We start from the raw sequence: 27,701 nt of genomic DNA, 5'->3' as shown, positions 1-27,701 counted from the left end.
GATCTAGCTTCCTTCCAATCAGTATCTCTTCTGTTGTTCCTCTTATCAGAGTTTGAGGAAATGGGGCCTTTTTTGGAAAATCTTCTCCCTATTCTTGAAGTTTTTGTAGACCATCTTCTTGAAGCTTTTAACCAATAGGGCAGCCATCTGATCCATATCTTCATTGTTATTATGATCACTATCAGTATCTGATTCAGTATCAGGATTTGAGTCATCATCAGAATTTGATGATTCAGTATCTGACTTAGCAATCATGGCTTTCTCTTTGGAGTATTTTTCTTCCTAGCTTTCTCATTTGGCTTCTCTTCAACTTTGAGTGCAACTGGTCTAGATTTTAATCCTTTCCTCTTGCTCCTTTGCTCCACCTCTAGTTCATGAGTTTTCAGAACTCCATAGATCTCATCTAGAGGTGTGATGTCGAGTTGATAGTTATCCATGATCTATGTGACTTTAAAGTCTCACTTTTCAGGAAGAGCAAGTAGGAACTTCAAGTTTGATTCTTCCAAATCATATTCTTTATTGACAAAGGATAAGTCATTCAACAACTTCTGAAAGTTATCTTCATTGTCCCTCGAGTCAAAGTGCTTGTATTCTTGAGTAAGCATTGTCCTCCTGTTTTTCTTGATAGCAGTAGTACCTTGACACTTTACTTCTAAAGCATCCCATATCTCTTTTGTCGTTTTACATCCAATGACTCTGTTGGACATAACACTATCAAGACTGTTGTGCAGGATATGTCGAACCTTAGCATCCTTCATGATTGACGAGATGTCTTCAAGAGTGTATTCCTTCCTATCTTTATCAATCATCTTCTCTGATTCTCCTGCAACTGAAACAACTACCTTCATTGATTTATGAGGGCCATCATAGATCCTGCTTAACTATTCAGGGTATGTGGCTTTCAAAGACATGGCCATCCTGACTTTCCAGATTGGATATTCATGCACTTTCAGGATGGGCACCTTGATTGCTTCATACCTACTCATGTTGCTGATTATCTGTGATGTGGTTGGGGGTTTTGGCTTCGGATCCAGATTATGTGTTTCTTCTTCTCCTTTGTCTGACATGGTTGATCAATCTTCAGATCTTAAATTGTTTGTGCGTTAACAGCAAGCTCTGATACCAATTATTAGGCCCTTAATCAGCTATAGAGGGGGGTGAATACAGTTAATACGATCAACTAGATAAAGTTTCAACAGAATCAAATAGTTTTTATATAAATCTTATAAAAACTTATTACACAAGTACTCTCTCGAAAGGATGAACAAGATATCCTTGAGAGCTGTTATGTTATGCGAAAGATATAACAATACCGCAATGCATATAGCATGAACCTAAATATGCTTTTATAGAGCACAACTACCAATGTATAAGGAATCATATTCTATTAACAACAAGAAAATCTATACAATTGCTTCTGAGATAAAGTCCTCCACTGCCTTGAAATTTATGTTTTATTTTTCTCTTCAAAGATCAACTGATGTGACAAATACTGATCTCATCATCCGTTGACATCATCATTCGTCGAATATCAACATATGTCGATATCTTCATCCGTTGATGCTTCTATTCATCATCCGTTGATACTTGTTAATCATCATCTGTTGATGTTTCTAATAGTTCTTGTTTGATATCATCAATTGCTCCTAACATGATATTTTTAAAATTGAAATCAAGTCAAAGAAATATTTTTTAGTGAAATATTTGACTAAGAATATCTCAAAAAATGAATGACCTTTCGACGAAAAAAAAATAGATCTCGAAAATATTTTTAATGAAAGCGGAATAATTTTCTGAGTCTAGACACGTTTGTTCGTTTAAAACCGACAAACTGTCTATTTCATATTATCAATTAAAATAAGAATAATTCAATTAATATTGATAATAATTGATTATTCAATACTATATAAATTTGAAAAAGCTAAAAATAATTTTAAAGATACTATTTTGCTCAATTATAAATAATAATATTTTATTTAACTATTTATAAATGAAATTAATTGGTTAATGAATTAATCAACTAACTAAATTAATAAATAATTAACTAAAATAAATTGTAAAATAATTAAATCAAATATGAATTTTTGAAAATAATAAAGAATATAATTTTCTTGAAATAAAACAATTTAGTTAATTCAAAAATAATTAATCAAATTCTTTTAAATTAAAAAGAGAAATTATCCAAACTATATTATGTTTCAACTAAGTCTACCCGATTTATCCAATAGCGGGATTGCCACCCAAATTACCCACCCAATAAGATTTTAATACGCCCTTGAAGCAGGCACATCCATATATTGACCATCTCACCCCATCTTAGTTGGCCGCATTCCCCGTTACTAAAGTTCAAGAACCCAGTAAATTCATATATCATCAACTGAAATCTAGTAACTTTAAATATAAGAACACATCAAACACATTCCCTTATGTAAACACTGAAGTTTCACTTGGCTCTACTTGAAAATTTGGTGTAATCTATTGATGCGGCCATGTCGGTGGCATCTTCAATACGACTAGATATCAACGTTAAGTTTAATTTACCATCAACCTCAACTAATTCACCTTATACTATTTGTGTAAAGACGTGTCCAGCTTATACGTTGTGTCCTTACACGTATTTGATCGAATACTAATTAGTTGTAGGCGTGACCGGCAAGTACTACATACATACAAACATATTATTGTAAAACTTTGTTGGTCTATGATGGTGAGTTAGTGACGCATCAACTTGATACTACCACCGCCAAGGCGCATCTCATAGATCCTCCTTCTGGATGGGCATATCCGGTGTATGTATTTTTTGTAAGACATTTGTAAGCATGTTTCTATCCCATTCTCATCTCACATCTGGCGTGAATAATTAGGGCACTTGTTTGCGAGCTTGAGTATTTCGATTATGGGCAACCCAAAAGTGGGTTGTTAACCTAATAATTATCCTATTGAAATATAATAATTCCGTTTTTAATTTGTACCAAATTTTATTATTTGTAATAATAACAAAAACTTGTGAGCAACTTAAATTCTTAATTTATTAATTTAAAACAGTGCCTTTTTTTGCTTAAACCTAGTATACTAGAATAGATCATAGTAACCTTTTTCTTTTAACCCTATTCTCTCCGTGAATAAACGAACGAACAAAATACAAGTAAAAAGGCGGGGGAGATTAAGACAAAGTTGGACGTGAGATCAGGGAGGCATTGATTCAAGTCTCTATCTCTGCCATAGCTTTGCGTGCCCTTAAACCAGGTAAGCTTTGTGTTTCTTTATATGCATGCCAAAAATAACAAAATCTTTGGATTTTTTTTCCTGAATATTATTTAATTTATACCGGCATCTTTATTCAGGTGACCTTTTGGTTTATAAAACAAGATGATGATGATGATGACATTGACCCAAAATCCCCTTGACCATAGATTCTTGGAGTTGTGTTGCTGCTCTGTTGCTACCGGTTTAGCCATAGGTATTATGTTGTCCTCTGCAACTACTAATTTCCGCGATTTAGAGTTTTCTTAGTTGTTTAGATTTTTTTTAGGTACTATTGATTTTAATTTTATAATTTGTATTTTACATCGATTTTAATTCATGTGATAAGTGTCACGTATATTTCTTTTGCTAGTTGAAATATTATGCATTGACATATTTTGCTCATCTACCAATTTTCTCCCCTTGATTTATAGTACTGCAATGACCTGGAACAATTAGGTTCAATTATTTATCATTCTTCTACTTGATTTTGTGACACTAGTAACCTATATACAGTATATTGTATGTTAACATTGACTTAGAGAGCAGTCAGCTGCTACTCTATGGATTCTGGAAGACATGAGATTTTAGTGTAGGTAAGGGCGGCACCTTCTCAATGTCAAGCTTTCTGCACATGTTGTAATATTGTGAAAAATTTCCCCGAGCTAATCTTTCTACCTATCAATTCATAATTTTGAAGGTCTTGCAGTATTTAGAGATATGCCAACAATATTCTTTATGATAACAAACTCTGCTGATTCCTAGCTTGTATTGGCCAATCTCTTTCAGTGTTTCAAGTTACAGAGCTCCTCTTCTAGAGTATCTTTCTTCTCACATCTTCTGTTGTTGTAAGCTTTGGCGGGGAATGATAGGGAGCTTAATTCTCAACATTGAAGGCTTATGCTTAGACACTTATAAGACTTACTACTGTTTCTGAAAAGTTCTTATTCTTATGCAAAGCACTAGTTTGTTTGTCTCAAGCATAAGATCATCAACTATTCGATCTGCAAGATTCTTTCATCATCCTCATGTATCTAAACTCTGGAGTATAATTAGCTAGCCAGTTTTATAACTGATAGGGCTAGCACATAAGATTCTTAGAACCTATGTCTAGCTTCAATTTAGCAATTTAGGATGCTGCAATAACTCTTGGAGTCGGAACAAATCTACATTAAAATGGATTTTCTCATGTAATCAGATTCATTGGCTTACATGGGAAGTTTACTATTGCAAAACGAGATATGGCAGTTTAGAGTAGGATAGTGTTGCAGTCACCAAACTGTAGTCCAACTAGGTAGTTTCTTTTGTTTGTTTATGCTTTTGATTCCGCTGTTCTGCTTGTCCTTTCTTCTACTTAAAAGCATCTACTCGCTTTATTATAATCATATTAACATAAGGTTCAATAAGATGAATTCTTCTCCTTATACGCTGCATGAATATAGGATGTTTGTAAATTTCTGACAAATAATATATAATGAATTAAAAGGAAAAAACCGATATTGCACATATAAGAACTGTATCATTTTCCTTTGCATCAATGATTTAAGCACTTCTGATTTACGTTAAGCTTCAACTTTTGGCCTATTAGCAAATATGTAATTTTTGAATTTTCTTCTTTGGTTTATCATTTTCTATTGAATTAAGCATGTTGTTCTGTTTTTCAACAGCGAGCAGTTTCTCGAGAGCCACGACCACGAGGTGTCCCAAACATATTGAATACAGCCCATCAAAGTTCAATTCATGTTGTATTAGAAATCATCCGTTAAAGATAAGACCGCTCCGCCTCCAGGCTCATCAGGTTAATAGAGGAGGAACCATCTCACAACTAAGCAAAACAAGTTCTTTAGAAATATGTGCTGCTGCTTTCGTAAGTTGACTTTACTACTGAATCAAGTACTGTGGAATAATTACTGTGAGATAGCTACAAAATGATTTATTGCAGGAATTTGTGAGATGTATATAATCTAGTACAATCTCATTCTGTCAGAAATTTGGTATTGTTGCCTTCCTTCAGACTTGGCAAGTGCCCATCAGTGGTCACTGGTCATGTATTTAACATGTTGAAATAGAAAAGAACCCTGATACTATTAATGCATGTGCTTTTGCAGAATTCAGCATGTTTTAAAACGGAGACTAAACCTCTCATGAGTCGTCAGCAACAGACAGCCCCCACGATTCGTTCTCCATTCGGAGGTGATTTCCCTTAGCATTACGGAATTATGAAACTAATAACATACTTTATATACCGCAAAATACTGACTTAATTATGAAAACAAAAAAAACTAGTAATGTAAAATATGCATTTGTCGCGTTCATGAAGTACGCAGATTATTTTTGTACTTAAAAATGGATTGCATTGTAGGGACTTCAAAGTCTCCGGTACTTGATGATGGGGGAGGTATTGGAGGAGGTGGCGAAGGAGGCTGGAAATTTGAGTTCTATCGCGGGGGCGATGGGCAGGGTCCTGGGGGCGGGGGAGGTGATTGGTCAGGTGAATTCTACTTTATATTGTTCATACTGTTTCTAGTTTTATTAAGGGATAGGAAAAAAGAGAAGAGGATGCAGGAGGAGGAAGAGGAGGACAGGAGAATGTAGATTGAATATCAGGTTAATATGGAGTAATTTTTTTGGTTAGGACAGTAACTTTGCTGTAGGAAAAACAAGACTAATGTGTTTTTAGCTTTCTTTAACTTACTTTTCCAGTTATATGTTTTTGTATTCATAAGCTGGTTTTAATCTGAGAGAAGCCACTGAAATCTTAAATTTTTTGAAAAGATTTGAAATTTTATTTCAATTATAGGAATAAATAACCAAAACCATTGATCGGTTACCTAAACTTTTATCATATGCAGCAGTTAGGGAATGCAAAACCAGTTGAGAATTCCTCTGCTTTGCAGTTATGTTTTGTATAAATTTTTTGAAAAATATCCAAGCCCACTTTTTTTTGGCATTTTTTTATAAATTTGTAAGATTGAGATTTTTTTTTGTAATTACGGTTTTTCTGCAACTCAAAATGCAATCTCGTCGGTTTTTTGTGCAAACTCGAATACAAAATTTTATAAAATTAAAAAACATTCAACGGGTTATACCAAATCGCCCAAAAATCGGTCAAATCTGATTTGACCCGATTTTCGATAAATTGTCGATAAATCATTTAATTTTTTAAAAATTACCCGATAAATCAAATCGATAACTCAACTAAATAGTTCCGATCGATTTCTAAAATCGGTAAGCATAAATGCCCTGAAAAATTTTTACAACTAAAAAAAAGTCCTAAGATTTAAAAAATTGCACGGAAAAGAAACCCTAACTGGACAAGAAGTTAAAAGGAACAAAGAGTTAAACAGAAGCCGGAGGCAGTGGCAAGAACAGGTTAAACACAGAGAAACTAGTCGCTGTCCCTGCCGCACGAAAACAAGCCTATGTAATTCAAATTTACTTACAAAACACACGTTCTTTAAACCCCAGCTGGTTAGAATTATATTTTTCACTTGTTTTTTTAAAAAAAACATTTAGGCTTGTTGTATTTGTCATATATGTTTACTGCACCATATCTAGCTATATATGTTGGTCTAGGGTTTTTTACATGCATGGCTCAACTCAAGTATTTGTTTTTCTATGTAATTAATTAAATATGGTTGATTATATCTACATATTAATTTGTTCAGGTGATTAGATACATTTCTTATACATCAAGATGATGATGTCATTGACTGATGTTCCCATGGCTAGTCCTGTTGATCACAGATATTTGGAGTTGTGTTGCTGCTTTGGGGCTACCACTTTAGCCATAGGTGTGTCCCTATCCGGTCTTTTTTGTGTTATTAAAATTTTCTTTCTTTTTGTATATAAGTTTGTGAAAATCGGAAATTTGTTCTACTCGGTTGTGTCGTTGAAATCCGAGTACTTGTACTCAATTCTCAAGTACTCGATTTCGAATTGACCGATTTTTACAACATTTTTAAACTTATGATAGATTTAGTATTTTACCTGGTTAAATATTACCAAAGTTTTGTTTTGCATCAATATTAGTTCTTGTTGTTTTGTAATATTATTTATGTGTATTTAGTTGTTAAGAACTGTAATGTATTTAAAAAGAGCTGTCATGCCATTTTTTCCTCTTGAATCTTAAACAGACAATTTTAACTATATATTTCATTGTTCTAGTTGAACTTAATAGTTAACATTACACTTATAGGCTCTTTAATTAGTGTTGGTGGCGGTGGGGGTGATATCATGTCTAGTGTCATATCTTTTCACTGTCAAATTGTGCTGTACCCATCTTTAGAATTCGCAAAATTGCCTCAACTAATGTTTCTAGTCAATCAACTTATGGTTCTAAAAGTTGCAGTATTTACCAATAAGACAACAATAGTCTTAATAAAACATAACAACAAACTCTGCTGATGCATAGATTGAATTTCCGCTCTTTAGCGATTTCAAGTTGTACAGCTTCTCTTTTAGAGTATTCATCTTCTCACTGCTGCTTCTGCTGTTGCAAGCATCCGCATGCACTGATATGGTTAGGAAAGGAAGAGGGCTTGATTTTATTTTTTGAACAATTCGGGTTTATGCTTAGATGATTTATAAATTATGACTTTTTGTAGTGTGTACTTACATTTACCCAAACCATTAGTTTTGTTTGCCTCAGGCATATACAGTGATTAACTATTCAATCTAAAAGACTACGTATTCTTAGGATTCTTTCAGATTGAAACTGGGCTAGTTTCGATAACAATGGAACTTGCATCCAAGATTTTTAAAACCTGTATCTGAGCCTTGAAAGGGCAACATAGGAAGCTGTTATTCACTCTTGGTCTCAAAATTGCCTGTTTGTGTAATTGTCAGCGCACTCTTTCCCTCTACCTTCAATGATTGCTCCTCGGTTGAGCTGATCTTCTCATGTACTAATTTCCAGTTGCTTATAGATATACTATAGGGGAGTCTTGTAGCGCTGGAATTCCATTGACGGTTTGCAAATATTTACTTGGGAAGTTGTTATTGTAATGAAAGTTGTTATTGTAATGAAATTAGAGTTGTTTAAAGTGAGGTGACCGGAGAGTTTTGCAATTTGCATACTGTGGGTGAACTAGGTAGTGCCTCCTTTTCTTTATGCTTTCCATTCCTTTGTTCTGTTTGTTCTTTTATCTTCTACTGTGACCATAATATCTTGCTTTACTTGATAGATAGATATTTCATTTTTCTGTTTGCGTTTTTACCTTTCTGCTTTATATAAATTTGACTTCAAATTAGGCTCAAACTAGGATGACCTGGAGCTGAGTTTTCTAGGTAAGAGGAGTATATCATGTTAAAAGTTATCAATCTATTTTTTACCAAACGACATGAAGTAGGATGTTTGTTAAATGCTGCTGAATGGTAATTAGATGCTACGATCTGAGAGGTTATTGTGTTTTTCTTTATTGAAATGGTTCGAGCACTTGCAATTTCTGTTGCCACAACTTGAACTCTTGGTTTACTGGCAGATTTTAATGTTTGAATTGAGCACTTGAACTTTTGTTTCTGTTGTTCTGGTTTTAAACAGCAAGCACAGTAGGGAGACAACCCAATCATTATGGTCCGGCGAAGATCAATACGTGCCACTTTAGAAATCATTCTGTGAAGTTCAGACCCCTTCGCATCCAGTTTCTACAATTTGATAGAAGAAGAGCCTTCTCACATTCTAGCAGAACAAGTTCTGCTTCTGCAATATGTGCTGCTGCTTTGGTAAGCTGATTTTACTTTTAAATTAAATAGTGTGGATTAAAGATATTACATGTAAAAATAATGTGTTAGACATAAAATCAAGTAGAGATTCATGGCCTTGACATTTTGGTATTTATACCCTCATAAGCTGTTCCAAGCTATTAATCCTGACTTGTAAAGGTTCATGGCCTTGACATTTTGGTACATATACCCTCCACAAACTCTTCCAAGCTATTAACTTTTAACTTGATTTGACTTGACGAATTACGAGTATGATAGTTAGTAGAGGATACTCTTGGTGTAAAGTTTCTCCGATCAAGTTCCACAAAAAACAGATGTCTTTATTGACACATTTTATTTTACAAACTTTGCTAATGATATTCTGGATTCTCATAATAACTCTGATTAGTCTCAAGTCATAGATGCTGTCAGATATCTCATGGTTTAGAATGAGCATGCTCCTTTCTTTCGACTAGGTAAGTACCTAGCAATTTGACATGTTGAAATAGATAAGAACCTTGGAGTACCCAACATGAATTTGTTTGTTCTGTAATTAGGCATCCTTTTAATTATAACTACAAAGCTTAATATAATTTCCTTGCTTTTGCAGAGTTCAACATGTGTTGCAACGCAGACCAAGCCTCTTACTCGTAGGCAACAGTCAGCCACCATTAGTCTTAATCCACTCAAAGGTGATCCTCTCAGGATTGTGGACCTTCTAACATAATATCAAAAAAAAAAATAGAATTGAATATTCAAAAGGGGCCATCCATAAAATTTTAATGCATTATGCATGGACATGATCAGCTTTAACGAAAAGCAATACAACGTGCACAAATTTCCTGTCTTTTGCTTTGATCTAAACGGACCAGACATGTGAACAAATAACTAGTAGCGTAAAGTATTTAGTTCTTATGCTCGTGAAATATGTGGATTACATTTGTACTTAATAATGGGTTCAAATGTTGCAGGGAAGTCGAAGTCTCCATCACTTGATGATGGGGGGTCAGGGCTTCCTCCTAGTGGTGGTGGTGGCGGAGGTGGAGGAGGCGGGGGAGGTGGTTGGTCAGGAGGATTCTTCTTTTTTATGTTCCTTCTGTTTCTAGGTTTACTGAGGAATAAAGAAAAAGGAGATGATTATGAAAATTGAGTGAGGTTAGAGTTTCGGCTGAAACTGTAACTTGTTTATATAGAAAGTGGACTTGAGGGTGTGAAATTTAGTTCAATTTTTCTCGTAACGCATCGTACTTCAAGTTTAGATTTTGTTTCATTCCATCTATTGTTTTTGTTTGTAATTTGGTTTGAATGTAGTGATTGATCGCGATTATGTATTGTATTCATTCTATTCAAAGGAATTAATAAAGTATTTTTAAGAAATACAGCATTTGAATCTCTCTTTGAAACTACTTCTTTCTGAATATAACTGAATTAAATAACTAGAGCTCATCAACTAAATTTTTCATTTTTCAGATTTGCCATAATTTAGAGTAAAAACTCGGCCAGTTTTTGTAAGAAGAGTCGGGTAAAACGATGTAGAATTTGGAGGTAAATCTTGAAATATTTAAATAATTAATTAATTATTGTCTGCGACTATCAATAATTTCGAGTACGAGTTTTTATCGCAGAGATTGTAAAAAGATAAATCGCTTTCAATTTCGACATCATTAACAGACGGTTATTAGCCTGTTTGGCAATGGAATATAAGAGGCCTATTAACTTATAAGTTCGTAAATACCTATCGAGAAGTGTTTGTCGACCTAATTTATAAGTCAAATTTTTAATTTATAAGCTGATAATTTTAGTATTAGTAACGACGTATTTTTTCCCAACTTATTTTGATTTTTTTCCTTTTTATTAACTTTAGTTTTAAAAAATATATTTCTAAATGTTAACCTAATCTAAAGTTCACGAAATAAGATGATTATATTTAAAAATTATTTATTTTAATTTATTTAAGTAAAAAAAATTCGGGTTAAATATTAAAGTGGTCACTCAATTAAAGAGCATATATCAGTTTAATCATCAAACTTAACGAGGTATCATTTAAATCACAAAAATCATAATGAATATCAAACAGATACCTCAAAATATGTGATCGAGAATTAAAATTTATTTTATGGAGTTCTAAACATTTTTCTTAAATCCTGTTACAACCAAATGAAAAGTTATGAATTCATAGTATTTTAGATGATTTTGTGTGATTTTTAGAAATTTATCTACTAATTATTTTTATTTTAATAAAGAAAATGAATACAAAATTAAAAATAAATAGTAGATAAATTTTTAAAAATCTTACTATATTATGTAAAATACTAGAATTCATACATTTTTATTTGGCTGTAATAGGATTTAAGAAAAATATATAAAACTCCATTAAATAAATTTTAATTCTCGTGCACATATTTTGAGGTACATGTTTGATATTTATTATGACTTTAGTGATTCAAATGATACCCCGTTAACTTTAATGATTAAACTGATATATGGCGTTCAGTTGAGTGATCACCTTGATATTTAACCCAAAAAAATTGTAACTTATAAGTAGAATTATCTAAACACTTATATAACTTATAAGTATTCATCTACTTATAATTTGTAAACCACTTATTTACTTTACGAATTTTGTGCTGTGTGCCCATCGGCACACGATAAGAAGAAATATTATTTATTGGACCCCTGTATTTACATCAATTTCACCAATAAAAACACTCCAAATTCATAGAATTTAGTACTTAATGTGTACTCATGAACACACAAACCCTTTACTTTAGGTAATAAGTTACTTATTCTAAAATTTCTCAAACGGGCACGTTGTCTTCGATTTCTACCTGTTCGTTGCTCGCGGTGAGTATTGCAGGCTATTTTTCCTCACCTGGATTTTTGAACTGTACTCATGCTGTTATGCATGATAAACGAAGCATAATACATGTCTTATCATCCTAAATAAACTACCAAGATCTTAGTTTCTAATGTTTTTCTTCTAGTCAGAAGTTGTTAAGAATAAGGTAACTTATTTAATATTTGAAACCATGGGGGATACTAATGGAACTTTAAACTTAATCAAATTAAAATATTCTGAAGTTATACGAGAATGAGAGTATTAAAAAATCAAAATATATAATCAAAATTTTACCCTAGCTCCACAATTCTGCTGGGGTTTGTGGCTCGTAATTTGTGTCAGTGTTCTAACAATCTAACCAATAGCTACAAAAGCTGCACAGAGATGTCGAATTAACTACTTCCAAGTTAAATGCAAATGAAAGATCAGCTCTAATTGACCAAAAAAAACTAGTTATGTTTACATTTCCCAGACTATGAGAAAGTATATGACAAAAACATTTATAGGGACTACATCAACGTAAGACTCTCAAATCTCTTTCAATGCTTCCAACCTAACTTGGTCTAATCCAAGTTGTCTCCGATGTAACAGAATTTCCATAGTACACCTGCTTTGATGCATCATCCCAATATACCTGGCAAAGGGGTGGATTAAAGAAACAGCAGAAGCAAAAATCTGACTGGGGAAGCTTTTAATAAGATAACATGCATCAAGTTAGAAGACTGAATTATCTTATATTACAGCAAAAAAGTTGCAGCAGACGTACTCACTAGATATTGTAATTGATGAGAATGGTTTGCTCTATAGCTTTCATAAATTTGTACTTGCTAGACCTGACTCAGCCTGGCCCGGTCGCCCTTTGCGACTGGCAACTGTTGTCATAGTCAACAAGGTTGAAACTTCCAGGAAAAAACTTGGAACTGGGAGGGCGATCCTCCCGGTGAACTGACCGTACCCCAAACCGACACAGGTGAACAAGAACTCTGGTTTTTATACTGTAAATTTGTACTTAAACTAACCCCCGTCATATAATCAGTCTCTCTACAGCTTGCAGACTTGTAGTGCTTGGAATAGGGGTATGGTTTCCAAACCCTCCTCATGAGAGGGATGTACATTGTTCGAGGTTTAACAGTTTTTCTGGAAAGTTGATTTATTGTTTAAAGTATAGGGAGAGGAAAATTAATATCATACTCTAGACCTTTTCTAGCACTGGGAGCACCTTTGTCAACGGTTATTCACTCCTTAATCTCGACAGTTTTAATGACAACTATTCAAGATTCCTACATTAAAACCAACTTAACATGTTTGCTGTTAAGAGTTGTGTCAGACCTTAGTGACAAGCAACCTTTTCTACGAATAATGACGGTTCAGAGAACGGGTAGCTGAGCAAAGAAGAATGTCCAAATAATGATAATATGGCACGGTCCACCATTAAGATGCCAATAATCAGTTTTTGTACCTGCCATCCCGATGGGAGATCTCTTTGAAGTTTATCCAAATCAGGCTGCTGGTTACCATTAGTGATATTCTCTGATAAGTCCTCTACAGATTTCTTCAGCAATCGAGCTCTCTTGCGCTTCACCCGCTCACGCCTGAATAATAAAAAAACCCAGATTGTTACGATGCAAACGAGTTTCACATAGACTTGTACCAAATTCATTTCTACAAACATTGATTTCTACAAACTGGTCACATTTATTATAGATTTCAATAACTGAAAATCCACGGTTCATCTTTATTAAATCTGGCTTCCTGATTTGGAAGGATGCATCTATGCAAATGCAACTGTGACAGAAATAGAGATTAAATGCGACTGTGACAGATAAGGAATTAAAGCAAGAGAACCAAATTTAAACATTGCCAATTCACACCCAAAATATTGCAGCAAAGTGCAAGTTATTTAATGGAATATAAAAACAGTCAGCATAAATAATCACAACTGCCCATATATTATATATATGAAACATCTTAGAAGGAAATCAAGCAAAATTTAGTAACTGACTCGTGATTATTTCTTACCAATCACCACCCAGAGGCTGGAAGTTGGCATTATCTTTGGCCTCTCCACTGGCAATCTGCTGAGCACGCCATTCCTGCAATGATACAAGTTTCAGTAACCACTACTAAAAATAATAAAATAGAATTGACTTCATCCACAAACCTCAATTTCTCTCTGTCGTTTTTTCTCAAGCATCTCGTAAGCATTTTCGGATTCGTCTTCCTCCTCGTGCAACTCCTCTTTAGCAGCCTTCCACTATAATAACAGAAAGTATCAAGTTTCTGACTTGCATAATACATATTCAGGGTAAAACCATTTTTTATTTAAGCAAGTGCAGTATATAGATGATATACCTTGTCTACCAAGCTGGATACTTTTTTGTTTGACTTCAGTGTGGACCCCACAGTACTGGCACGTTTTTTAATTTTAGAAACTGCACATACGAATAGAGATTATAAAAGATGCATACAGCACTATCAACCAGACAGTAATATTTCTTCAGCAAGCGTATAATATCAATCATCAACAGTATACAAAACCTGACAATTCCAAAGACGAGCTAGAATTAGAATCATAAGTCAACAAGGAAGTGATACGTCAAAGTTTTACCAATAAATATAATTAGACTCAATCAGCAGCTAAAAGTACTCTCTAATGCAGCTTATGTCATACACTCGATGTAATATGCATGCACTTTGTTTCCCTGTTTTGTATATTGAGGCTCTACCTTTGGTAGTGACTTTAGGTACTGTTGCAGCAACATCCACAGGTACAGCAGGGACTGATGACATAGAACTCACTTGTGTCACGGAAGCGGTTGCTGCAGCTTGATCAGAAACAGGTGCTAATAAATCCTGGACAGATTTTTTATCAGGCTCTCTGTCAACACTGGAAACATCAGCTCCATCGTTAGATACTGTAATGTGGTTACTTCCAATCTGATCAGAATTTAGACATCCCTGACTAGCTGCAAAGGAGAAGACAGACGACTGTACACCGGTAACTCCAGGCACATGCACACCGGTAACTCCAGGCACAGGGGGTGCTGTTTCATCTTGAAGGCCATAATATGATCCATGTTCACCAAGATTGACAATAGCAGCAGCAGTAGCAGGGTAAGCATTTGGCAGAGCGTCATAATATGATGGAAGAGGAACACTTAATTGGCTAGGATCAGGGACATAGTAATTGTTTTCTTGGACTTCTGCATTTAACTGACCATAATATTCAATGCTAGAGCCCGGATACTGCATGTTATATTGTGCTGCATAAGAAAAAGAAGGTTCTGTGGTTGGAGCAGGTAGTGGCACGGAATACAAGGTCTCAGGTAGCTCTTCTGGAGGTAGGGGTGGAGCAGGTTCATTATCAGGAGGTGGAGGTGGGAAAGGTTCGTCATCCGGAGGTGGAGGAGGGATCCAGTCATCATCTGGTGGAGGGGGAATACCAGCACCTTCCTGTTCTGTAGCAAGATTTGGCCAAACTGGCTGCTGCTCCAATGCGGTATAAGTTGTGGCACTAGCAGGAACTACATCTTCAAGTTCCATTTCTACATCCATGTCTACGTCTTCCTCAGAATGAACCATGGCCATGGGAGTTAACTCATCAGCTACTGCAGCCTCGTGAACTTCACATTTTCCTTCTGGATGGCTATCAGAAGGAGAACTGACATGCACAATCGATGTAAGAAGATTGTTCTTGACAATTACACTATTGTCAGCTTCACCGTGCTGCTCTTTTAGAACTTCTTCAGCTCCAATACCATCATGAGAAGTATTTGCCTCTTTAGAAGGCACCACATTATTTTCATTTGCTTCCAAAGTGTTCATTTCTACAGATTCATAAAACTGGAGAACTTCATCACTGATGGCAGATTCCAATTGCTTAAACTTATTTTCACAATGCAACCAGAAGGGAAGCAAAGACGAAGCATGCGTTGATAGCGACTTGATATCAGAAAGTCTAGTCTCAACTTCTACTGTGTACTTTGATAGTTTGTCATGTCCTATCAGGCGGCCTTTGGATCTGAATCACAAAAACAGTATAATAAAAAGTTAATGTCAAACAAGAAAAGAAGTACATAGATTTATACATAAACTAGATGTCAAGGACAAATAAGATACGTCCAATACCCTTTTAACGTGTCTAATCGTTCTAACAAGAATTTGCCCAGCCCTAATAGATGAGAACAAAGATCTGTCCCTGATTCATGCTCACCAGGAACCACTAAATTTTGCATATGCTTTCCAGAACCAGCACCTCCAGCAGCCTCTAAATTCTCAGGTGAAGGAGGTTCCTGATGAAGTGCGCAAACTGCATCCTGGTTATATCCTTTATTCATATATTGGACATCACACACTGGAATACTATCTTTTGGCATTACACTTGAATCATCAGTAGACAGCTCCATGTATGATCTGAAATTGGGCATCTCTTCATTTTTGCAATTTTCATCTGTAAAAACTGAGCATACAGTAGGTTGGGTATCTAAAGAAACTTCTGTGATCACAACTGGGAGTGAATTTGATTCATGTATTCCCGCAACAGCATTCTCTGTTCCTTTGGCATCATTGTTATTTTTAATTTCGGATGTCAATCCAACCAAAACATCAGGTACATTCCATGACGTTTCCCCTGTCAATGTATTCCAATAGTAATATTGATTACTCTCTTCATGCAGCACCATTTTCCATCCTAAACACACATCTCCAGTCACTTGCATATTAGGAGTCACATTGATAGACATATGCTGTTCCACAAGATCCTTGTTTGTATCACTAGCATCATTCTGTGTAGTTCTAGATTCCTGCAGCTCCTGTAAAAATTCTGTTGAAGCAGTACCATTCTGTATGCTGTGTTGTCCAATTTCAGGAGAAGCATGTTCTGTGCTTGAGTTTATTCCAGTACTTTGATCAAACTCATTACCAGCAGCTACTTTCTCCTGCATAATATAATATACATGTAATAGGCAGGTGAGATTCATTAAAGAGCACTATTAATCATAATAAAAAATAACCAAAAAATGAAAAGAGTATCACAACTTCTCAGTTGCACAACAATGTAAAATTAAATGTCAAATCAAATAGTAAGAAGGTAACCCTAGCATTGTAGCTGAGTAGCCAGGGAAGAACTTTGCAGGTTTAACAAGTCAAAAACTTCAAGTTGAGTAGGAAGCAGGGACATACCTCCCGCTGATTAGAAAAAGACGCCATAGATCATGTTTTTAAAGTTTCTTCCACCAAAAAATAAAAATATATTTTGCTTCTATAGACTCTAACTTACTATCTTTTTTCCAAAGCAAAGTGTTCTGGTTCTATCATGCATACTTTTTAGTATTATATCTCAATAATACTTTTTTTATTTACTTGCATTTTACCAATAATGGTTCGCTAAAATTTCAAATTCTTTTTCAACAATTTTTTTCACTCCAAAATCTGCTACAAAAAAAATGGCTATCCCCCCCCCCAGTTAAAAAGAGTTCCCCCTTTGTTCAACCTCATTAGAAACTAGAAACCATGGCAATGAATTAAATTTTCGATGAACGTGTTTTAGTTTAGTTTAAAATTTTCCAATCAAACAACAAGACATTAAACATCCCAGAGAAATGTAGGCAGCTAAGAACTGGACAGAATAGGTACATACCTACTTATAGTACAAATGCTGGTATGTTTTTTTACTATATAACAATATTTAAAGATTTATAACCCGTCCCGCCGTCCGTAATAGAAACAATAGACATTAATTTATTTTTTTACACAGGTCAAGGGACTTGTTCAATTGGTAACACAAGCAAAATAATTCTTCCCCCATGATAACAGTAAAAATAAGACTTCGTGAGAATTCTGCAGATGTTTTAAAATTTATATTTAAATGATGAGAGAGAGGGAATAAAGGAAAAACATGCTTAGATATTTGGCAAATATAATAGTATCTTTAAAAGATCTATGGTATAAAAACAGAGAGAAATATAAATAAGGCTTGATAAACAGAGAGAGTGATAAAAAAGACTATCGACATAGTGGCTACAAGCCTACAGCAGATTATTTGAAAGCAAGTATAAAACAGTATTAAACCTGCAACTACACAGACTATTTAAAAGCAAGTGTAAAACGGTATTAAACTTACCTGGTTATCAACGTCCGTTAGAGGGGCATCAACTACGGTATGGTTAACCATTTCACTTGATTCATCCTCCAAATCATCATCACTATATTGTCCAAGCAACGACAAAGGGTTCTCCGGCGGTGGACCTGAGACAAAAACATTATACAGTCAGAAACCTCGGAAAATGATAAGCTACCAACTTTATACTATCCGCCATTACAGAAAGCATAAAACTGAATATAGGTAGAAGCTTGTAAAAGCTGATATCATTCAGTAAAGTTGTAACAAAAATAACAAAATAGAATCCAACAATCGCATTCAAGGATGATCTTCACAGCCACCTGTAAAACATGTGAAATATTGTTAGTGATGTATAAGCAAAAAAAGCCAGAGACATACGAACCCAGGACGGAACACAGGCGTGTTGAAGTCCCCGAAACGCCTTGAAGCCGTGAAAAAAATAACGATACAACAATTCAGGAGTTCATTCATTGAATCAATGAGTCACGGCCAACAGGATCTGATGAGCAATTGAACTACCAATAAACAGGGCAAACAAGAAGTCTCGTACAAAGTAAATCAATAATGCCGCCAATATAAGGCGGTCAATTCATGTCATGTCCTCTTTACATAGACCAGTCCTTTGAAGAAAATTGACGGAACCCACCTGAAGAAGATGGTGAATTGGGTGATCCAGTACGGTTTTTGGAATTGCCATCGCTTCTAACTTCACCTTTAGCTGAAGGCCCACCCAAATCTCCTAATAGCAAAAACAAAAACATTCAATCCAAGATATATTTTACAAATAGTTCAATACAGAACTTCAATATTAATTTACAACATTTTATTTTAAATCTGTGTTGTCATTTCCTATAATTCTTCGCACTTCTACACAAATTAAACTCAGCTAACACCAAATGTTAACATCCTAGTTTCCATTAGGATTTGCAGCTCAAATTTCAGCAATCACATTACTACAGTACAAAAAAAACTAAAAAGTTCAAAAAATACAATATATCTACAAGGAAGAACTTATACAAAGAAACTCAATTTCAATTACTACAAATCAATCATATCTAGATTACCTCCAATTCTTATCCCTCATTTACTACAAATCAGTCAAATCTTAAATATACATCCGATTCTTATACCTATTACGCAAATTAAACCTAACACGACATATTAACATCGTAATCCATACTACTAGATCTCAAAATTCAAAGTTTCTGCAAGCTTCAAACAATTGATACGACACAAGTTTATATGTATCAATATATATCCATTAATAACATATTAAGTCAATATAATATAATAAATTAATCAAATCAAGGTGAACTGTAAACAAATAATCTTTTAAACATGAAATTAAAAAGGAAAAATAAGAAATAATACCAGAGGGTTCCGCAAATAGATCAAGTTTTACCCTACGGCCCGAGGCTGCTGCAACTCGACGCTCCTTTCTCTTCCCCATCGAAATTAACAGTCAATATTCAATTCAATTCAAATATGTTGAGATTAAACAGTTTGATTGATTCAGATTATTTTACAGATTCGAATTGATGAAAATAGATTGAAAGTGAAACCCTACGTGTTGATTTGTGTTGGAGTGAATTAACTGTTTTGTTTAGATGAAATTGATGTGCGTAACAGAATCTAGGAGTCTGGTGAAATTGTTCGGGTTGTGTTGTCGGTATTTACTTATGGGCCTGGTCCATTAACACAAGCCTACCCTCCTTGAGTCTTTATCGCTGTAATTCGCCCGTTTTATGGGCTGTTTGGTTAAACACCTTGTAATTTTTAATTTAATTGTTTTTATATATAATAGTATATTAATTCATGAGTAGTACTAATTTTATTTTATATTATTCATTTACCAATGAGGTTTACGATTAACAAAATGTCGCAGAATCGCAAACCCTATTTTACGAAAAATATATTTTCTAAAACTTGCAATCTAACAAACATGTTTATTCATGGGCTTCTTGATAGGGTATAAGTAACCTGGCTAGAGCCCAACCTTGATCCACGGTGAGACAGACTCAGCTGGAGAACCAAGACCCCCCTCACCTATAGCTTTCAGGTGGAGAGACCCAGGCTCAAGGCCAGCCCAAGACCTGGATCACCACCCAACCCGGATCACCCTCATACCAGGATCCATTTCAGGAGAGACAAACCAGAGGGGGGTCCCTACAAGCACATGCACACCCCGAAACCCTCCAAGAAGGGGCACATGACGGTGACATCTACCCACAACTAACATCTCAGACAAGCGGGACGCGTGCCAGCCTACCTATAGTGTACCCTGGGAGTGGCCCTCACTTGGACACGTGTAAGCGATCTACCCAAGTCAGGCGTCCTCTGCCTCCAACAAGGAACGATCCTGATCTAAAGGTACCCATCCCTAAACCCTATCTTTGGGCTATATATACCCCCAAAGATGAAGGGTTTATGGGTTACTCAGTTCTTACACACTCTCATACACACCAGCTTATATATACACACTCAGCCACCCCTTGCTTTGTATATATTCACCTTCTCCAATCAAGCTCTCATTCTTACACCGGAACCGCCGCGGGGTCAAAACCCCCCTCCGGTGTTGTTTTGTAGGCACCCAACAGCAGCTACACCTCACCAAGCGAAGGAAGGTCCAGGCACGGCGTCGGAAGGAGCCGCAAGCTCACTAGAGTTATCATTTGGGGCTAGAAGGAGGGCGCTCCATCTTTGGGTCTCGGTGCCCCTGGATTCACCTTCACCAACAAACTCTTAAGAGAGTCCACATCTTAAATCTGTAAGAACGAAACAACCATACCCTTTCTTGAAAATGAATGATGTTCATTTAAGCCACTTTTGTGTGAGCTCAGTAGTTTAGGCCACGTTTGTGTGAGCCTGTTCTCGTTGATTAGTCTTGATTGTTTTGAGTTTGTTAGTTTTGATAATCTTGAAACCTAGATCTACTCTAGTTTTCATATTGATTTTTGCTCTAAAGCCTGATATTCTTGTTTAGTAATATTGCCAACAAAACCCAGAAAAAGTTGTTTAGTGTTATTCTGGTAATGTCATCTTCAAAAAAGCAACCTCAGATCCGTAATTTTAGCCTTAACTCTTGGGCAAGTGTCATTTGTACAATTGTGAGAATGGCGAGACCGGGAAAGACCCCAGCAGGGAGATCCTCTACAAGCACCCAGATCCAGGATCTGGATCACTCTTAGGCACATGACCCTGGGGTAGACCGAGAGGATCCGCAAGACCAACCTCTGGCACAGCATACCACGGTCCTGGAGAGGATAGTGACACCTCGGGATGCCAGACTCCTCATTGAACTGAATCAGTACAAGTATATCAATGTTCCAGTGGCAGAGGAGCATATGGCCAATTTAAAAAGCAACGAACTAGCTGAAGCAATCAAGCTCTACAGAGAGGAACAAGCTCGGGCTCAGGTAGCATATGAGCAAGATGATGACCAAGAGGAATCTGGGGACTCCCAGCAATCCAGGAGATCTGTCTTTGACCGAATCGGGGTTAAGGGGAAAAAGAATCAGAAAGACCAAAGCAAGGAGACAGAAGCAACCAGAAAAAAGAAGCTAGAAGATATGAGAGAACAGATAAGAAAGGAAGAAGAAGCAAAGCTAGAACAGAATATTTAAAAAAGAATGCAGCTGGAAGAGGAGAGGCTCTTGGCCAAAGCCAAACCCAAGAGAACCCGGAGGGAGCCTACCCCTGAGGTCATCTCTGATGATAATGAGGAGGGGCAGAAGGACCTCAAAGATATGATTTATGAACTCCAAAGAAAGATGGAGAGAGACTCGGGCGTAGAAGTCGGAGAAATCCTAACACCCTTCAGTCACTCTCTAGAAGCCATCCCTCGACAGAATAACCTCAAGCATTACAACTTCGATTCATTTGATGGATTGGGGGATCCGGAAGAACACCTTAATTATTTTGAGCAGGTCGCTCAAATATACTACTACAACGATCTAACAAAATCCAGGTTTTTCGCCTCAATGCTCAAGGGGGGCCCCAAAGATGGTTCAGCAGAATCCCCTCCTGAAGCATCCATACCTGAAAAGAGTTTCGTGGGGCCTTCTTGAGAAGGTTTCGGGCCAACAAGACGCACGAGCTGCACATGTGACATCTCAAGACCATGCGCCAATATGAAAACGAAACTCTTTCAACCTACATGAAGCGGTTCCAGAAAGCCATAAATAAAATCTCGAACTTAGATGAGCGGGAGGCGCTAAGCATATTCCGAAGGAACCTGGATCCAGAGCACAATGAGAGGTACATTGTACAGCTGATAAACAAAGAGCCACAAAGCCTAGTCGCTGCCAACTCTATGGCAGCCAGGTTCATCAAAGAAACAGGCATCCTCCAGGCCACGAGGATGACTCAGAAAGGAGGATCCGGGAGTAAGAACTCTGATGACCGACCGAAAGGGGGTTACCATCAGGACAAGAAGTTCAAGCAAAGCCAACAAACCCAACAAACTAATGTGGTTCAGAACACTCCAATATTTCAGAGACTGGGTCCCAAGACGGATTCTAAAAGCGATCCAGGTCCAACTAGGCAAAGCCAGAGAGCCCAGGCAGTAGCCAGATTGGACACCACTCAACAGGACCAGAGAGGAGATTCTAAAAGAAATCAAAGGCAAACCATTCTACTACCCCCCGAAGCCCATGCAGACTCCCCCGGAGAGCAGACCTTATAAAAGGCAATGCGACTCTCATGAAATATATGGGCACAAAACTGAGAATTGTTTATCTCTCAAATACTTTATTGAAGACCAAGTCAAGAAAGGTAACCTAAACCAATATGTCTCCCGGGATACAAATCAGAAAGAAGAAAGACTAAGGAGAGGAAAGAATGTTGTGAATGTGGTCCTAGGATGTTCCCACTCACCTCCTAGGAGCCCGGGCTCAGGAAATGAGGTATTCTCCATCCAATCCTACCTGAAGATGGTGATCTCATTCAACAGCAAGGATTATGAAGGGGTCAATCCAAATCACAATGAAGCTTTAGTGGTAACACTTGATATTTTTGATAATGAGGTGAGGAGAATGTTGATAGACAATGGATCTTCAGTAAATATACTCTTCAAGCATACTGTGGACCGGATGAAACTCGGGAGCGTGCGCTCAAATGAATGCTGAGAGGACCCCCTCTATGGGTTCGGAAACAACTTGGTCCCGATCCAGGGAACCTTATACTTCCCGGTGATATTCGGATCAGCTCCGAACCAAGTCACACATGTGATAAAGTTTTATGTCATCAATACCCCTTCATCCTACAACGGCATCATTGGCCGCTCGGCTTTGACCAGGATACAAGCAATCACATCCATATCACACCTGAAAATCAAATTCCCAACTCCAACGGGAATAGGATAAGTCAAGGGAGACTATGAGGTCGCTGAGACATGTTATAGCCAGGCCCTAGTCATGGCCGAAACTCACCAAGACAACAAAAGGAAGACCATAGTCCATCGCAAATAGCAAAGCGTTAAGAAACATCGCCCACCCTCAAGGGATGACAGGAGAAGAGAAGTCCAGGTTATAGAATCCATCCCAGGTCTACAAGCAACCAAGCCAGGCTCGGAAGAGTTAAAAAGCAACCAAGTCATAGTAGAGATGGAAACAAACACCACCCTCACCCAGGGCAATCCTACTATGCAAGCAACCAGTTCTGAAGTCTATATGAAGAAGAATTCAGAAGCACGAATCCAGCAGTTGTTATCAAACCAAGATCAAGCCAAGGTCGAAGCTACTGTCGAAACAGAAACTATCCTGATCAATGAGAGTGATCCTTCTAAAAAAGTAAAAATAGGATCCGGACTAGATTATATCTTCAAAAAAGACCTAGTTTCATTGCTCCAAGGGTACGCTGATGTATTCGCATGGAGCCCGAGAGACATGACTGGCTGGATGAATCCGTAACAATGCACAACTTGGATATCAACCCAGATAGGAAGCTAGTTAAGTAAAAGAGAAGAAATTTTTCCCCATAGAGGCAGAAAGCAATAGATGAAAAGGTTGAGAAACTACTTGCAGTCGAGACCATATGCGAAGTCAAATACCCATATTGGTTGGACAATGTTGTGATGGTAAAAAAAGCAAATGGGAAATGGAGAATGTGTGTTGACTACACCGACCTGAATAGTGCATGCCCAAAAGACCCCTACCCCCTGCCCAACATTAATCAGCTAATAAACGCCACATCCGGGCATGTAATGCTAAGCTTCATGGATGCCTTCTCGGGGTACAACCAAATCAAGATAAATCCAAAAGATATCCCCAAGACAGCATTCATCACCCAAAGGGAAGTCTATGCCTATATCATGCTGCCTTTCGGATTAACGAATGCAGGCTCGACCTACCAGAGGGGAATGAATAAAATCTTCAAGACTCGGCTGGGAAGGAACTTAGAATCATATGTCGACGATATGATTGCAAAGTCCATAAGCATCTCAGGTCATATCGACGATCTAAGAGAATGCTTCGACAACCTAAGGAAATACTCACTAAAGTTGAATCCAGAAAAATGCACATTTGGAGTAGGGGTTGTAAAATTTCTAGGATTCATGATCGGCAACCGGGGAATTGAAGCAAACCCAGAAAAGATAAAAGCAATCTAGGAGATGAAGCCTCCCGGGACACTTAAAGATGTCCAGAAGCTAGCAGGGTCCCTGGCAGCACTTAGAAGATTCATCTCAAAGCTAGCTGAAAGATGCCTACCCTTCTTCGACCTATTGAAGGGAGCAACCAACAAGAAAGAAGTCAATTGGAACCCGGAATGCCAAAGTGCTTTCGAAGAAATCAAAAAATATCTCTCCCAGCCACCAATCATAACAAAAGCCCAACCAGGGGAATCCTTGTTCCTATACTTATCAGCAGGAGCCCAGGTAGTTGGAGCAGCACTGATCAGGGAAGAGAATGGCAAACGGTAACTAGTCTACTATGTAAGTTAAGTACTAAAAGATGCGAAGACCCGGTACCCAAGGCTAGAAAAGTTTGCTTTTGTCTTGGTTACAACATCAAGAAAACTCAGACACTACTTCCAGAAAAGCGAGATCCGAGTCGTGACTAACCAACCCCTGAGAAAGATAATACACAAGCCAGATATCTCAGGAATAGTTGAGCTAAGTCAGTTCAACTTAAGTTTCATCCCAACAACTGCTATCAAATCCCAGGCACTCGCTGACTTCATCATAGAATGCAACTTTCCAGACGATGAGCCTAGGCCCATGAGCATCGATCCAAAGACCAGAGTTGATCACAACCCGGGAGCCTGGGCTCTCAAGGTTGATGAATCCTCAACAAATGAAAGGTCAGGAGCATGACTCATATTAAAGAGCCCAGATGGTTTCATAATTCAAACGACCATCTCTTTTGGGTTCTCAGCGACAAACAACCAGGCAGAGTATGAAGCTCTCATAACAGGATTGAAGCTTGACAGGGCCCTCAGGATCTAGGACCTAAACATCTATAGTGACTCTCAGATCGTGGTCAAGCAAACAAACGGTGAGTACATAGAAAAGGTACCAGTTCTAGCCAAGTATCAGGCCCTGGTCCAAAGCTACATCGCCTTAATACCAAGAACCCAGGTCCTACAAATCTGCCGAGAGGAGAATTCAGAGGCCGATACACTATCAACACTGGTTCAAAACTCATTAGACCTGGATTGCTCTGTCTACTTCGAGGAGTTACAGCGACCAAGTATAGAATCTGAAGAGGTCATGGAGATAGAAAATAACCTGACTTGGATGACCTCATTCATCGACTACTTGGAAAAGGGAGAACTTCCAGAGGACAAAGGAAAGGCTCAAAGACTAAAAGCCAAGGCAGCGAAATTCTTCCTTGAAGGAGGAACACTCTACCGCATGACCTTCTCATCACCCATACTAAAATGCATCGATCCAGGTGAGGCAGAGTATTGCCTAATGGAAGTCCACAAAGGGATATACGGAGATCACATGTCGGAAAAGGCCCTGGCTCTTAAGATAATAAGGCAGGGATACTACTGGCCAACAATCCACAAAGATGCAAATGACTTTGTCAAAAAGTGCAAACAATGCCAAATCTTCAGCAACGTATCCCGGGTAAGCCCGGTCCTACCATCCTCAGTCCTATCTCCAATACCTTTCGCCGTCTGGGGAATTGATATCATGGGACCGTTCCCCCGGGCTAAGGGAGACCTGAGATACCTACTAGTCTTGATCGATAACATGACTAAGTGGGTAGAAGCGAAGGCAATGAGAACCATAAACCAGCATGATTACATTAAGTTCATGGATAACATCCTGATGAGGTTTGGAATCCCAAGAGTTCTGGTATCGGATAATGGACCTCAGTTTGTCGGGTCAGAATTCGAATCCTACCTCCAAGAGCGGGGTATCAAGTACTTAAAATCTTCAGTAGCCTACCCTCAAGGTAACAGGCAAGTGGAGGTAACAAACCGAATCCTTATCCGAGGCGTCGAGAAGAGGCTCAGGGAAAGCAAAACCAAGTGGCCAGAAGAATTACCCCATATTTTATGGGCCTACAGTACCAGCCCCCCGGACAAGCACAGGAGAAACACCCTTCAAGCTGGCTTATGGAATAAAAGCAATGCTACCAATTGAAGTAGGATCCCCCTCCCATCGAGGGATCAACTTTGATGAAATAGCCAATAAGGAGGGGCTCAGAACAAATATTGAGCTAATTGATGAAGTCCGAGACCAGACCGTAGCGAGAATGGAAAAATACAAGTAGAAATCAAGGGAACACTTCAGCAAGAAGTCCAGGGTCAAAAACTTTCAAGTTGGAGACCTGGTACTTTGTGACACAGAGGCCTCGGATCCCACCAACACTGGAAAGTTGATGCCCAAGTGGGAGGGACCTTACAGAATCAAATAGGTATTGAGGCCAGGAACCTACAAGCTGACGAGCATGGATGACTCTGAGATCCCGAACACCTGGCATGGACTCAGACTCAGAAAATTCTACCAGTAGAAAAAGCAACCAAAAGGAACCAAAAACTTGTAGCATCTGGAAAGCAACCAATCTATGATCCAATCTTTTGTATGTTGAAAATTTAAAATCAATGAGAAAGCATTTTCCTTTTTAAGTCAGTTATAAATTTTACATTAACTGCAAGCAAATAATACTTCAACCTGGATAAAGTGTCATACCCGGGTTGAGAGCAAACATTCAAATAACAACCAACCCGGATATGGGACCATACCCGGATTGGAAGCTCCATAACAAGCAAATAACAACCCGGAAAGGAAACCTAATCCGGGTTGCAATCAACTACTATGTACTTAGATTATTTTCTAAGTAAATAAAAAAGCAAAAAAAAAAACTATCAATCCAGATTTGCGGCCACACCCGGTTTACAACCATCCTTAAACCAATGAAGAACCCGGATATGCCCCATAATTCGGATTGAAAGCAAACTACTATGTCAAATCATTCTCTGATTATATTAAAAAACAAAGCAACCATCAATCCGGGTGGTAAGACTTACCCGGATTGAAAGCCACCCAAAACCAAACAACCTGGATCCAAAGCAACCACTTTAAGTTAAAGAAATTTTCCAAGTACATGCAACAAAATAAAGTTAAAATTATGCGAACCCGGAAAGGAGTCATACCTGGACACGAACCGGATATAAACCCATTCCGGGTTGGGAGGCAACAACCATGTACTTAGAAAACTTCCTAACCTAAAGCAACCAGGATCCTCTCACCCGGATTAAATTCACTCTTTGTATTGAATATTCCCAGATTTAGTAACCCGGATCAATCCTAAAAGCAAACATACCCGGATGGAATATCTTACC

General features: G+C 37.5%; 4 protein-coding genes across 7 annotated transcripts; 3 read left to right on the top strand and 1 right to left on the bottom strand.

The window, feature by feature from the left end:
• Nucleotides 1–2,418: 2,418 nt before the first annotated feature.
• LOC141700652 (uncharacterized) lies at nucleotides 2,419–6,005 on the top strand. The gene is made up of 5 exons (XM_074504365.1): nucleotides 2,419–3,246; nucleotides 3,345–3,460; nucleotides 4,911–5,110; nucleotides 5,352–5,436; nucleotides 5,606–6,005. Exons 2-5 carry the CDS (start codon nucleotides 3,370–3,372, stop codon nucleotides 5,836–5,838), a joined length of 609 nt encoding a protein of 202 aa, XP_074360466.1. The 5' UTR covers nucleotides 2,419–3,246; nucleotides 3,345–3,369; the 3' UTR covers nucleotides 5,839–6,005.
• A 532-nt stretch (nucleotides 6,006–6,537) lies between these two features.
• LOC141700647 (uncharacterized) lies at nucleotides 6,538–10,295 on the top strand. Of its 2 annotated transcripts, none has more exons than XM_074504355.1 (5): nucleotides 6,538–6,667; nucleotides 6,912–7,037; nucleotides 8,786–8,967; nucleotides 9,557–9,638; nucleotides 9,918–10,295. In XM_074504355.1, the coding sequence occupies exons 2-5, from the start codon at nucleotides 6,941–6,943 to the stop codon at nucleotides 10,094–10,096; spliced, it is 540 nt and encodes a 179-aa protein (XP_074360456.1). In that variant the 5' UTR covers nucleotides 6,538–6,667; nucleotides 6,912–6,940; the 3' UTR covers nucleotides 10,097–10,295. The 2 variants fall into 2 exon arrangements, with proteins under 2 accessions (XP_074360456.1, XP_074360455.1); XM_074504354.1 differs by having other exon boundaries at nucleotides 6,543–6,714.
• A 1,877-nt stretch (nucleotides 10,296–12,172) lies between these two features.
• LOC141700649 (uncharacterized) lies at nucleotides 12,173–19,562 on the bottom strand. Of its 3 annotated transcripts, XM_074504360.1 has the most exons (10): nucleotides 19,278–19,562; nucleotides 18,553–18,645; nucleotides 17,907–18,031; nucleotides 15,914–16,722; nucleotides 14,512–15,806; nucleotides 14,138–14,217; nucleotides 13,947–14,039; nucleotides 13,805–13,878; nucleotides 13,245–13,377; nucleotides 12,173–12,419 (listed from the first exon to the last, which is right to left on the bottom strand). In XM_074504360.1, exons 1-10 carry the CDS (start codon nucleotides 19,354–19,356, stop codon nucleotides 12,339–12,341), a joined length of 2,862 nt encoding a protein of 953 aa, XP_074360461.1. In that variant the 5' UTR covers nucleotides 19,357–19,562; the 3' UTR covers nucleotides 12,173–12,338. The 3 variants fall into 3 exon arrangements, with proteins under 3 accessions (XP_074360461.1, XP_074360463.1, XP_074360462.1); XM_074504362.1 differs by lacking the exons at nucleotides 18,553–18,645; nucleotides 19,278–19,562 and adding an exon at nucleotides 18,285–18,516; XM_074504361.1 differs by lacking the exons at nucleotides 18,553–18,645; nucleotides 19,278–19,562 and adding an exon at nucleotides 18,289–18,516.
• A 4,954-nt stretch (nucleotides 19,563–24,516) lies between these two features.
• On the top strand, nucleotides 24,517–26,499 carry LOC141700650 (uncharacterized). Its single transcript, XM_074504363.1, has 2 exons — nucleotides 24,517–24,780; nucleotides 25,378–26,499. The coding sequence occupies exons 1-2, from the start codon at nucleotides 24,517–24,519 to the stop codon at nucleotides 26,497–26,499; spliced, it is 1,386 nt and encodes a 461-aa protein (XP_074360464.1).
• Nucleotides 26,500–27,701: the final 1,202 nt, after the last annotated feature.

Source organism: Apium graveolens, unplaced genomic scaffold (genome assembly GCF_009905375.1).
Source record: "Apium graveolens cultivar Ventura unplaced genomic scaffold, ASM990537v1 ctg2654, whole genome shotgun sequence".
NCBI classification, from domain to species: Eukaryota; Viridiplantae; Streptophyta; class Magnoliopsida; order Apiales; family Apiaceae; genus Apium; species Apium graveolens.
This window is presented reverse-complemented; position numbering and strand designations above follow the sequence as displayed.